The sequence below is a fragment of the Sinocyclocheilus anshuiensis genome, unplaced genomic scaffold, assembly GCF_001515605.1.
Source record: "Sinocyclocheilus anshuiensis isolate Anshui unplaced genomic scaffold, SAMN03320099.WGS_v1.1 scaffold1237, whole genome shotgun sequence".
Lineage (NCBI taxonomy): Eukaryota > Metazoa > Chordata > Actinopteri > Cypriniformes > Cyprinidae > Sinocyclocheilus > Sinocyclocheilus anshuiensis.
The window spans coordinates 1,057,599-1,071,127 of record NW_015553581.1 but is presented as its reverse complement, the minus strand read 5'-3'; the positions used below and the strand labels follow the sequence as shown (position 1 = coordinate 1,071,127).

Sequence of the window (13,529 nt, the reverse complement as noted above, 5' to 3'; positions counted from 1 at the left end):
CTCTTCTGCTAGTACAGCTACATAAACCTCAGCCTTATTAACATGACAGCACTGTGCTAAGTAGCAGCGCTTTTTACCCTTACTGCCTGCCAGCTGGACTCAGAATCACTTCTGTCTGATGTGTTATTTTAAAAAGAAACTCTCTGATTCACATTTTCAAAAGAGAGATAATACACCTTTTATTGGCCTTGGTCTTTTTATTTCTCTCTTTTTCTCATTGTCTAGCTGTTTTTAATTTACCTGCCAGCAGGTCAATTTTTTTAATCTTTTCAGAGGAAAAATCTATTTAGTAACCAGGCAGAGCTTGTTAGGCGTGTATAATTGACATAGTTTCATAGTTAATTGAGATCAAACACCTTTTAACCACAATCCCATTGTAATTTCTTCTGGCAAGGCTGTTTGTATCTTGAGACTTAAGAGGGGAAAAAACAAAACAAGAAAAGATCAAACTCATTATGTAGAGTTAGGAGAACAGACAGACCTTTAACACATTATGTTGTGAATCTGCTCTATCGGTTATGTTCACAGTGATGAAAAAATCTTTTAATTCCTTTCTGTGAGGAACTATTATGATGGACTGCCTTCAAATTTGGTATGCACAAAATGTTGCTACCAATATTAAGAGTTTTATTTATTTATTTATTGGCATCAGTTTATGTTGGGTATATATATTTAATTAATTATACATGCCCATTTTCTCTATTATATTTATATTGCCTTTGTCATCACTTAAAGCTATAAAATAATTTACAAACACTTACAAACACTGTAATCTTAAATGTAAAAGTCAATTTTTCATTTATCAATTACTGGCCATAACATGAAAAGAATTATCGAATCTGACAGTGTTTTTAGCACACAATCTGGTACCTATTCCCATTTAGAGAGTCACACAGCTTGGGGAACATGGGAACGATTTGATGGTTGCCTAATGCCCTTGACCTCTTGTATAAACGTCCCTGTGTTTGGTCTTCTCCATAGGTATGACTTCATTGAGATCCGGGATGGGAACTCAGAGAACGCTGATCTGTTGGGGAGACACTGCAGCAACATCGCACCCCCTGCGATCATCTCCTCAGGCCCCGTTTTGCTCATCAAATTCGTCTCCGACTATGCCCACCAGGGGGCAGGGTTTTCGCTGCGCTATGAAATCTATAAGACAGGTAAGCGTATGCTACCCAGCAGGATGTAGTTTATCATAAACAATGCAGTGTAAAAGCCTCGCCTGCTGTTTACGCATCTCTCCTGTGTGCTTAAAGCAAGAGTCTTCTGTTCAAGTGCTTGTACTAACAAAGCATTTACACTGTGGGGAGAGTTCATGTGGGTCCATTGAGCCTGTAAAGAAAGCAGGATTTCTGTGTCGATGCAACTGTCTCTCTTAGCACGTATCACAAATTCTTCCTTTCACACAGGAAACACGTACCTCACCTCTTCCTTTAACTACCCACCACTTCTTGCAGCATGGGCTGCTATGTGTCAAATCCCACCTGCCTGAGAAGTGCTGATTGGCTTTTGTCAGTCGGAGGGAAGAGTCCCTATTGGTCAGTGTGGTGTCATTGACAGCCCACCATTTTTATTACTTGTGGTGTAGAAGTGTTGATTCGCTTTTGTAAACTGGAGGGAAAGGCTCTGATTGGGGAATTCAGAAGCAGGAAGACAGGATTACCATTTATGACAAGTTCCAAATGGCTTTTATGAGTTGGAGGGAAAAGCTGTGATTGGTTATTGGATCAAATGTAGTGGTCACCATAAGCTCCTTTCCTCTGGAGTGATTTTATCGCTGGAGGTCATAGCAAGGTTATGCATCATTCAGAATTGAATTCAGAATGCCTTTCAAAATGCAGTTGAGTTCTTTCATTTGAATTGAATTCGAATTGAGGTAGCAAACAGGATGCATACTTGCAATTTGAATGTGAATGTAAGGAAGTCAAATTAAAATGAATTGAAATTCATGTAACTGTAATTTTTAACAACAAAAGCAAAGTTTATCTAGATATCCTTTACATTTTTCCTCGAGTCTCATTTGAAAATTTTGAGAGAAAAGCAGTAAAAAGTAAGAAAGTAAACCTTGAAGTTTGGATGGATGAGTGGATGGATAAATAAAGGGGTAGATAAATGGAAGATGGGTGGATAGATGGATTGGTAGATGGATGTCAATTGTCAATTGATATTGTATTACAATTTTGAAAAGTCTATAGAAAAATATGTAGTTTATATATTTCTTCTAGGGTGAAGGAACATTTTGTTTTTACATAATGCATTTCCTGCAATTACATTTTTACATTTTTAAATTTTGTTTTAATTCAAACTCCAATTAAACTTCCTGTAGGGTGTGACCACTTATAATTTACAAATTAAAAAGGAACAATTCTTCAATTCTAAACTCTGATCGCTCCAAATGTAAGATGCCCTGATGTTATTGGTGATCTGTGCAACTGGCCATAACTTTGAAATTTATTCTGTTTTGATTATTTGATTATACTATTTTGCTATTTTTTATTTATTTTTTTGCTGCTAAAAAATACAATTTTTGCAGTTAAATCACTTTGGGTTGTTTTGTCGCTACTGCATGTATGAATGCCCTCTGAGCAGCCAGATTTACTGTAGCTGACCTCTGGTGCCTTCTTACACTGTACGATTTCTCTCTCCTTCACGGAGCCTGGTCGACACGCACCGGCACAAATTCAGATCAAGGCGGCTGCTGGCGGGCAAAATAAACAGCGTGGAGACAGCCCTTGTTCCTTTTTCAACCTTCTGAAAGCATTCCGGGAATGCCTCTTTAATTGACTCCCAATCCACCCTCCCCTGAGGTCGGCTGGGGGTGGGGGGGTGGGGGGTTACTGGGGTTACTAACACAACATGTGTGATGGTCTTTCCTCTTAGCTCCCCACAGTAGTGCACTGGGACAGCCGTGCAGAGCAGCTGTCATGAAGCTGGAGGAAGGCATTGGTCGGAAATGAGTAGTTAGTAGTTTGCAGTTGGTGGGTTCAGGTCTACAGAGGAGTGGCAGTTGCTTCTGAGGGGCTGAAACACAAAAGCAAGTCCTTAATGAGATCCACCAGACGGATGACAAGCTAAACTCACTCAGTGTGGACACCCGATGCTGAGAGATATCAGTGAACGCTTTATCACGAACAGAGGCCCCACACCTCCCGATTTACGGAGGAAGTGATGACACAATCCGTTGAGTGTGATCTGATAGTGTGAGAGCTTCATAGCAACCTGGCTAACGCTGCACAGAGGTACGAACGGAGACAGTGATGAACACTATAACAACGGCAGGTCGCAGGTTTTTTTAATCATAAACAAGCAATAATGATGAGACCCGTTGGCGTGTGAAAGCTTGCAGTTGCCATGGCATTAACAAGATCTCATTATATTCAGAGGATGCGTGTGAAAATGTGTGGGAGTGTGTGTGTGGATGTGTGCGTGTTCAATGACAAAGACAAAGAGATATTATTTTTGACTGAATTTTGATGAATTTGAAGAAGTAAGTGTGTTTGTTTATGACTTAATGATTTGGTGTTATATAAAGATTTTTTTCAATTATAAACATATATATTTGTCAGTAACGCACATGCTCTGATGCATAGCACACATTTTGTTAACAGGTTAAAAAAAAGTGTAAATGTGTATATATACCATTCAAAAGTTTATGATAAGGTTTTTTTTAATAAATTAATACTTTTATACTTTTAGAAAGAATGCATTAAATGAGTCAAAAGTGACAGTAAAGATATTTATAATGTAACAAAATATGTATTTTCCAAATAAATGCTGTTCTTTTGAGCTTTCTGCTCATCAAATGATCCTGAAAACAGATTTTCTATAAAAAATTAAGCAGCTCATCTGTTTTCACCATTGATAATAATAAGAAATGTTTCTTGAGCATCAAATCTGCATATTAGAATGATCTCTGAAGAATCATGTGACACTCAAGACTGAAGTAATGATGCTGAAAATTCAGCTTTGCATCACAGGAATAAATTACATTTTAAAATAGTTTAATAATAATTTAATAATAATATTTCATTATATTACTGTTTTTACAATATTTTGATCAAATAAATGCAGTACTTGTATATGTACATTATATACATACACATAGATATATAGTGTTTGTATGTATATGTATATTCTAATTGAATATTAATAAATGAAAGAAAATTTAGTTAAAGAGAAAGGGAAAAATTATATAGAAAGGAAAATACAAAACAGCAGCAGCAATTGAAACACATCCCAGAATCCCTGAGTGCAACTGTTGTTTATTTGTATTGGTGGTGAGTGTACTGGACATGTCCTGCCGTGGCTAGGGCAGTTTTCTCTAGCAGTGATAGGGATCTTGGGTAAATACACAGCCTGGAGGTGTGTCCGCCTTGTGCTGCACAGCCTGCTGGGTGGAAACACCACATCAATTCCCCAGCTCCTGCTGCACACAGGACTTCAGTATCTTCTCGCCCTTGAGCTGCCCTACAGCTACCTGTGCCACCACGCTTGGGGATTCAGCTGCTGCCCTTGAGAGTAAAATGATGTGTTATTTCTTCAGCTGTCTGAAGCTTCCCCGTTGGCGTGTGAAAGCTTGCAGTTGCCATGGCATTAACAAGATCTCATTATATTCAGAGGATGCGTGTGAAAATGTGTGGGAGTGTGTGTGTGGATGTGTGCGTGTTCAATGACAAAGACAAAGAGATATTATTTTTGACTGAATTTTGATGAATTTGAAGAAGTAAGTGTGTTTGTTTATGACTTAATGATTTGGTGTTATATAAAGATTTTTTTCAATTATAAACATATATATTTGTCAGTAACGCACATGCTCTGATGCATAGCACACATTTTGTTAACAGGTTAAAAAAAAGTGTAAATGTGTATATATACCATTCAAAAGTTTATGATAAGGTTTTTTTTAATAAATTAATACTTTTATACTTTTAGAAAGAATGCATTAAATGAGTCAAAAGTGACAGTAAAGATATTTATAATGTAACAAAATATGTATTTTCCAAATAAATGCTGTTCTTTTGAGCTTTCTGCTCATCAAATGATCCTGAAAACAGATTTTCTATAAAAAATTAAGCAGCTCATCTGTTTTCACCATTGATAATAATAAGAAATGTTTCTTGAGCATCAAATCTGCATATTAGAATGATCTCTGAAGAATCATGTGACACTCAAGACTGAAGTAATGATGCTGAAAATTCAGCTTTGCATCACAGGAATAAATTACATTTTAAAATAGTTTAATAATAATTTAATAATAATATTTCATTATATTACTGTTTTTACAATATTTTGATCAAATAAATGCAGTACTTGTATATGTACATTATATACATACACATAGATATGTAGTGTTTGTATGTATATGTATATTCTAATTGAATATTAATAAATGAAAGAAAATTTAGTTAAAGAGAAAGGGAAAAATTATATAGAAAGGAAAATACAAAACAGCAGCAGCAATTGAAACACATCCCAGAATCCCTGAGTGCAACTGTTGTTTATTTGTATTGGTGGTGAGTGTACTGGACATGTCCTGCCGTGGCTAGGGCAGTTTTCTCTAGCAGTGATAGGGATCTTGGGTAAATACACAGCCTGGAGGTGTGTCCGCCTTGTGCTGCACAGCCTGCTGGGTGGAAACACCACATCAATTCCCCAGCTCCGGCTGCACACAGGACATCAGTATCTTCTCGCCCTTGAGCTGCCCTACAGCTACCTGTGCCACCACGCTTGGGGATTCAGCTGCTGCCCTTGAGAGTAAAATGATGTGTTATTTCTTCAGCTGTCTGAAGCTTCGGCTAGCTCCTATCTTGCAGAATTCATGTGCGCAGTAGGAAGAGCTCATGGGAAAACACCTCAAACCAGACATTTGTTTTCAAATGGTCAACATCAGGCATCCTTATTATGCTGTTTAGTTGCTGCATTCAGAGTGTTAGAAAGCCCAGTGACCTTGCATACTGACTTATATCTGAACCTCATTCATAATAAGCACTTAGTTTACTCACCCATATACTTAACCACATGATTCTGTTGCCACAGTTACAATATAAAAACTCTCAGTCAATCAGGTCTTCATCAGTTGAGTTCTAGAATAGCCAATTACAGCTCACAACACAACTGCCCTACAGTCATAGTGATGCTTATCTAGTATTCACTGCATCCCTTCTACTATTAGAATTATCAAGGGCTAATGGATTTAGATACTGCCCTACAGATGTTTCGATGCCCTGGTACATCCACCAATCAGATCAGAGCAAATGAAATGTTTTATTTTCTTGTTGTGATGAAGAAGAGTCATTAAGATTTAAAAAAAGAAAGAAAAAAAAACACTTTTATTCAACAAGAATTAATTAAATTGTGAAGACTTTATATATTTTTATAATGTTACAAAAGATTTATATTTCAAATAAATGTTTCATTTGAACTTTCTATTCATCAAAGAATACTGAAAAAAAAATGTTTCAGAGTTTCCACAAAATATTAAAGGGGTCATATGATGCGATTTCAATTTTTCCTTTCTCTTTGGAGTGTTACAAGCTCTTGTTGCATAAAGAAGATCTGTAAAGTTGCAAAGACTAAAGTCTCAAATCCAAAGAGATATTCTTTATAAAAGTTAAGAGTCAACCACGCCTACCTAAAACGGCTCGTTCTAACACGCCCCCACATGTCTACGTCACTGTGTGGGAAGATTTGCATAACACCGCCCAAATGTTCACGCAAAGAAAGAAAGCGTAACTTTTATTCTCGCTGTAGTATTGTTGCTGCCGCCATGTCGTGAAGACGCTGTGTGTTTCGTTGTGAAAGCTAAACTACTTTGTTTGGCCTTCCAAAAGAGGACAATATCCGCTTCGTCATGCCTGGAGCTGATCCGTGCTGGTCGCTGAGGGAATACATCAACTTTGCGCTGTGGATCGCCGGATCGGCTTTCACCGTGGACGAAGCGGAGTCCAGCCCGGGGTCGTCACATGCGGTTGCCGCAAGCCCGCCGGACGCTCCTTCGTTGAATCCGCTGGCCGCGCTGTTCTCAAGCCCGCCGGCCATTCCTCACTCTAGCCCGCCGTTTGTGACGCTGTGTGTTTTGTTGTGAAAGCAAAACTACTTTATTTGGCATTCCAATACAGTATGTGGAAAATAATGTGTTTTTTAGCAACATCATATGACCCCTTTAAGAAGCACAACTGTTAAGAAATGTTAAGAAATGTTTCTTGAGCGTCAAATCAGCATAATACATTATTTATGAAGGATCATGTGACAGTAAAGACTGGAGTAATGACTGCTGAAAATTCAGCTTTGTCATCACAGGAATAAATTACATTTTAAAATATATTCATAGACAGACATGGTCACTATGAATTATTGTTGTTGTGGAAAAGGAGTGTGTGACATTTCTCCATTTGTGTTTTGTCCATGGAAAAAAACATATCATTGTACAGGTCTGGATTGACACAAGGGTGAATAAATACTGAACAAATTAAAATTTTTCAGCCACCTTTAAACAAATATTGAGATGATAGCAAACTTTGTTAAAATGCAAGGTATGTTCTAAAAGCTAGGAATACCCATACACTTATTCATAAACAAGCTTGCACAACATCTGCATCATTGCTCATGTACTGTATGTAGTATGGCTTAGATAAAAATCATGCCAGCACACCTCACACATATAGTACTGTAATCTCTTACACACATACACACCATTCACTCATCCATGACAAACATTCCTATTCTACCCAGCAACGCTCCTTAATAACTGCCCCCATTTCCCTCTGGCCACAGACAGACCCAGCCACGCACGCAAATTCCCGATGCTGAGCCTCTAACGCACAGCCCAGACGCAGCTTTCCCTTGCTGGAAGAGGGGTGGGGGGAGAGTTTCCCCATCTTTCTGCAAGCGGGCTGTTTTTACCATGCTCACAAACATGAATTAATGAGAGCCAACAAAAAGGCTGATGGCGTCGGGGTCACTCATGCATACTTCAGCTCAGTACAGTAGCAGCTCAGCAGGGGTCTGGCATACTGTCTGCCTGTCTGAGGTGGCGTGAGTATGAGGGGTCAGCACATGACTGGCAGGGTCTCATACGCTCAAATATACGCTCTGATGTATGCACACACATACAGACAGCCTGTCTGAGAAACAAGCTGTAGTAAAGCAAAATGTCACCACTGCAGGGTAAAGGCATGTGACAGCACATCTGACCCAGTAATGGAGGGAACGTGCCCGTCTGGATGGTTTCACGCAACTGTGTTTATGTGGTATTAAAGTGTCAGGGAATGGGGGGAAATAAAATGCAACGATAAAAGGAAAAGAAAATTAACAAATGGGATTAATTTTCAATTAATAATGCAAATAAAATTTGATAAATAACTATTTATTCAATAAATAAGTGTAAAAAATATTTACAATATTGTATTATTGGTAGTAGTATTATTAGTATTATTATTATCCCAATTCTAGTAAGCAATAAGATCTCAAAATCATTAGATTTTCCTAGTGTAACCCGATCAAAAGTCTCAATATGAACTCAAACATTTCATATCCAATTCTTGGCTTGACATCTGGTACACAAATTCATATTAAATTAAATATAAATTACATTTTACCCAAGCCATGAAAGGCCAATTCATTTTGGTTTTAGATTTACTTAATGTCTGTGATGAAAAAAACTGTTTGAAATTCATTTGATTCCCATTTCCAAAAGAAGAATTATCAGTAAGCCTAAAAAATGCCAAAGAGGCATTAGACAGTTTTAAGAAATAACAGTTGCGAACTCTTTTGCAAGTACACTTTGCAAAATGTAACATTTTGCTTAGCTAGAGAGAAGCTGTGTGGACAGGAATAAGATGCTGGGTCAGTCCCTGTCATTGTCCCTGTCAAGATGTGCTGGGAATTGTTTTAGAGCTGCGTTTCACCCATGTAAACATACTGTATGTAATGAGTTATTTATATCACTGATCACTGCAAATAGGAGAAACAATAAGGAAAGAGAGCACATGTTTGTTACAGAGAAACACTGTAATATTCAAACATGTGACATCTGCAAGCAGGTGCTAGTGGAAATGCATGACCATTTGTCAAGGATGTGAGTCTGACACATTCATACACACACACACACATACACACGCAGGCCTTGAACAGATGTAGTGTGCTGTATTAGTGCAGGAGGGTGTAACATTAACCCTGGCCTGCTGTCTCTCTGGGACCTGTCTCTCTCTCAGCTGCTCGGGTGCCAGACAGGCCCTGGTTTCCTGTGTGTTCCTGGGTGCACGAGCCGAGGTGATTCTACACCCTATTTAAGGGGGCTTCAGGCCCCCTTGTCTATCATATTAGCCTCGCTAAAAATGTGATTAACGCAGCTGTCACCACCAAACTCTAATAAAAAAGGAAATTGTGAGATAAAGTTTAAAACAAATAAACATTTATGCATTTGGAAGTTGCTTTCATCCAAAGTGACTTGCGACATTGAATTCAATGTATATATATTTTTATCAGTCCTTGTATTCGCTGGGAATCGAACCCATGACCATGACGTTTCTAGCACCATCCATAAATGTTTGAGCTACAGGAATGCACTTAATAAAATAAATTCACATTGTGAGATATAAAGTCACATTTACAAGATATAAAGCCATGATAGTGAGAGTTAAAATTACAATTATGAAAAATAAATGTTTGTGGTATTAAAGTGTCAGAGCGTGAAATGAATGCAGTGACAAAGGGAAGATTCACCTTTGAGATTAATTCATAATAATACAAATAAAATATAATAAACCAATCATTTTAAAATAAATAATTATAAGAATATTTTAAATAGTTATTAAAAATAAGTTATTAAATAACAATTCATAATTAATACAAAAATAAATAAAAACAGTTGAATTTTAATTTATCAGTTGTGTCTTCTAATAAGCAGTATCCTTTAGAAAAATAGTCGCAATTACTAATAGTCAAACTTATCTTTTTTTACTCTGAGGTGGCTTCGATGAATCCATCTGTGATCATGTCAGACCCTTAAAGTATGCACTTATGTGATCTTTATGTGATTTGTACTGAAAAGTGTAGCTGTATACAGTCACTGGGTCCAAAACGTGGCACAGATTGGACTGAACATGGTGTTACAGGTAAATTTGGGTACAGGTAAAGTTCCACCCAGGGTGTCGATGTTTGGCTTGTTTACTTCAGATTTTGGTTTGTTTACTTTTGGCTTATTAAAAATGTTCAAAACTCATAACCTTTTGACCTCAAAAAAGGACCTCTAAACTGCCACATCCTAGAATCTCTGCAGACTCTTGTGCATGAGAGCATCGGTGTGAGTGAGCATGTTTGTGAGTCTCAAGGGCAGGTCTGAACCCATCCACATGGGGTCACTGACCTGTTATTGAGGTCTCAGACATTATACTACAATCTCTGGCTGTAGTACTTTAAATAGTGCTCTGTTCATTTTGAAACGGGACTATTCGTGTAGCAATATGATAGTCTGGAATGAAGAAATCAGTTCCAGTATGTGTATAGGTGATATGAGGTTGTGTGAAGCACAGTTGTCATTCCCAGGTTGTGCGGTTGTACACCGAGTTCCCACACAGCTACTTGGTGAGCACAGAAATAGTTAAAGCATTTCAGTTATTGAAGAGTTAAGAGTCACAGATCACTGAGCGTTTGTTCTCTGATCCGTTGATGTCTTACCCCCACAGCCCCTGACAGCTCCTCAAACTATCTCTCTTACTTTCTCTCTCCTCTGTACTTTTATTTTTTAAATAATGCGAGTGGCACTTCCTGTGCCTCAAACTTAGATCCTTTGAGATTACAGGAAAATATCAAGGGATTTCATGTGCTGACTGCATGTGTGGTGTGTCGAGGTGTGTGCATGTGTTTGCCCTTCTGTGCATTAGTATGAGCAGTGTGACTCTGCATGCCTCTGAAAAGGTGGCGTTACACATGAACGTGCTGTGCATCGTGTCAAAGGCTGGTGTGTAGGACTCGTGTCACGGCTGAAGGTGAAGCATGACTGTGCATGTGTTAGCATACAAGGAACACTAACTCTGTGATACAAAGCCAAACACTATCCAGCATAGGCTTAATACCAGCTTGAAACTATACAGGTTTACTACACAGCCTTAAAGGGGTAGTTCACGCAGATATGAAAATCCTGTCATTATTTACTCATTGTTTCAAACCATTGTGATATTCTTTTTAATGTGAAACACAAAAGGAGATGTTTAGCAGAATGTCCAATCTGCTCGTTTTCATACAATTAAATTGTTTGGTTTGGTCAATAGTGTAACAATGCATGAAGCACAGCTCAAACAGAATTCATTTTAAAGCCAAGTAGCTTTCTGTCGGTCAGTGTGCGAATCCACGTGACTAATTTGAACCTTTTGCAAAATCTGCTTGGTGAAATCTTTCGCCCTCTCACAAAATTCCTGATTGCGCAAATTCCTGTTTAAAATATTCTTATTTCGACCACGGAAATTTGCAGATCAACAATAAATATGACCTCACCTTAACAAAGTTTTGATTCCTGAATAAAAACATATCTTAAAAAATACAAATCTTTATACAACATATGATCACAATGCATTAATATATACAAATTATATAAAAGTCTAAAATAAAGTGATGGTCTAAATATTCTGTTATAAAGAATGCTATCTATTGGATTCCATTCAGTTAACCTTTTTCTGGATATGTTAATTACAAGAACCATCTGAATGAACTGATTCGCTGGAATGAATCAGACTTTTCAATGCTAAAATTGAAGAGAATGAGAAAGTGTGTTTGCTTTTACAGTTCTGGCACAAAGTTAAACTGAGATGCATATCATACAACATCATGTCCTAAAATGACACCTTAACATACAGTATGTCTGTCTATGTCACAGAAATCTCTCCTTCATTGGACACAAACATGCAGAATGAGAATCGCTGAGTGCCATCTCAGACTATAGCGGGAGCTGAATATTGACAGCAGCTGCAAGGATGGGAAATCATTCTAATTCAGCACTTTTGCAGATGAAGGATTTTTCTGTTCAGATTTAAAGCTTCACTTTGATGAATGTTCCCCGTTTTTGTTTACATCAATATTTTTTTGTCAGAAAGCTAACCGAGTGTGTCTATTTCTCTGTGTGCGATAGACAAAAGAAAGCGCAAGAAAGCAAGTAATGTGTCTCTCATGCCCCTCTAGAACAAGTCCACTCTCTGAGATTTTGGTTAATAGAAAAGCGTCATGTCTTACACATGCACGTAACGGTATGTTTCAGCTGCTGTCTTCACATTTTTTGTGGTTTCTCTCCCTTCAAGGCTCCGACTGTTCCAGAAACTTCACCAGTCCATCAGGTGTGATCGAGTCGCCCGGCTTCCCTGACAAATACCCCCACAATCTGGAGTGCACCTTCATCATCATCGTACCTCCTCACATGGACGTCACCCTCACCTTCCTGACATTTGACCTGGAGAACGACCCCTTGCAGGGCTCAGAGGGCGAGTGCAAGTACGACTGGCTGGAAGTGTGGGACGGCCTCCCGCAGGGTGAGTCTAGATGTTGTAATCCTGAAGAATTCTGTTTGGATTTACAGTCGGGGTTCGGATTAGACCGCGGTATTCCAAAGTCCAGACCACCCGTGACTTTAAGAGGATTGCATTTCCCATTTCCCTCTGACCTCATTGTCTGCTTTGAGATAGTATGTTGCATGTCTGCCATACATAATTTGGTCACTTAATGATTTCTAATCCACATACCATCCACTATCACACTATGGGCCATCTGGTTGGTTTATCCACCAGTCTATACAGCTGTTCGCTCTTGCCCTGTGACATGCACCACCCGGCTGTTGGCCGCTGTGCTTGCAGCTCCACCGGTATGAAGCTCAGACGCATTGCTGTCGTGCTGTTACTGCGGCTGCCACTGGAGCTATTTTAGTAGCAAGCGTTGGCAGATGAAAGTGGAGCCCAGGGCCTTGTTTTGCCTTATCTGCACCAGGCGGGGCCAAAAAGCCACAGAACCCATATTATAGGGGTGGAGGACATGGAGGATGGGGGTAACAGCAGCCATGGTAACCTTTATCAGGAAAGTGAAAATGGGGCGTGAATAACACTGCAATAGGATTTAATCCTTGTCTGGAACAGAGCGCTGTGGAATACACTCTTTTCCCACAGCTGTCTTATTAATGCTTTAGCCCTGAGACCCCCATACTGCCCCCACCCTAGCCCTTCTGTCTCTGGGTTGGGCTTCATATTGTAGCACTGCACATGCACATATAATCAAACAATACTTGTAGACACTAAAACACAACAGTATATTTAAGGTGGTCTAATAAATCTAACCAGCTTGACCAAGATCATGAGGTTCACCAACTAGTAGTACAGTTCTCATTATATAATATAACAATAAAAAAGCAAATACTCATTACTGTAATGTGTTTGCATGTTATTGTAGTATGTTTTGTATTGTCCAATCCGTATTTATTACTGTTATGAAAATATAGTGGAAAATATGCTTAACTGTGCAAAAACATCTTTATTTGCCTTATGAAAAAA

The 13,529-nt window shown here is 38.5% G+C and overlaps 1 protein-coding gene across 1 annotated transcript in view; it reads left to right on the top strand.

Annotated features, from left to right (window-relative positions):
* The window catches only part of LOC107668386 (neuropilin-2-like), an 83,504-nt gene that overhangs the window by 21,221 nt on the left and 48,754 nt on the right, over positions 1–13,529 (top strand). Inside the window, exons 3-4 of the mRNA XM_016460235.1 lie at positions 982–1,163; positions 12,294–12,521. Coding sequence (XP_016315721.1) covers positions 982–1,163; positions 12,294–12,521 — 410 coding nt within the window. The remainder of the gene's footprint in view (positions 1–981; positions 1,164–12,293; positions 12,522–13,529) is intronic.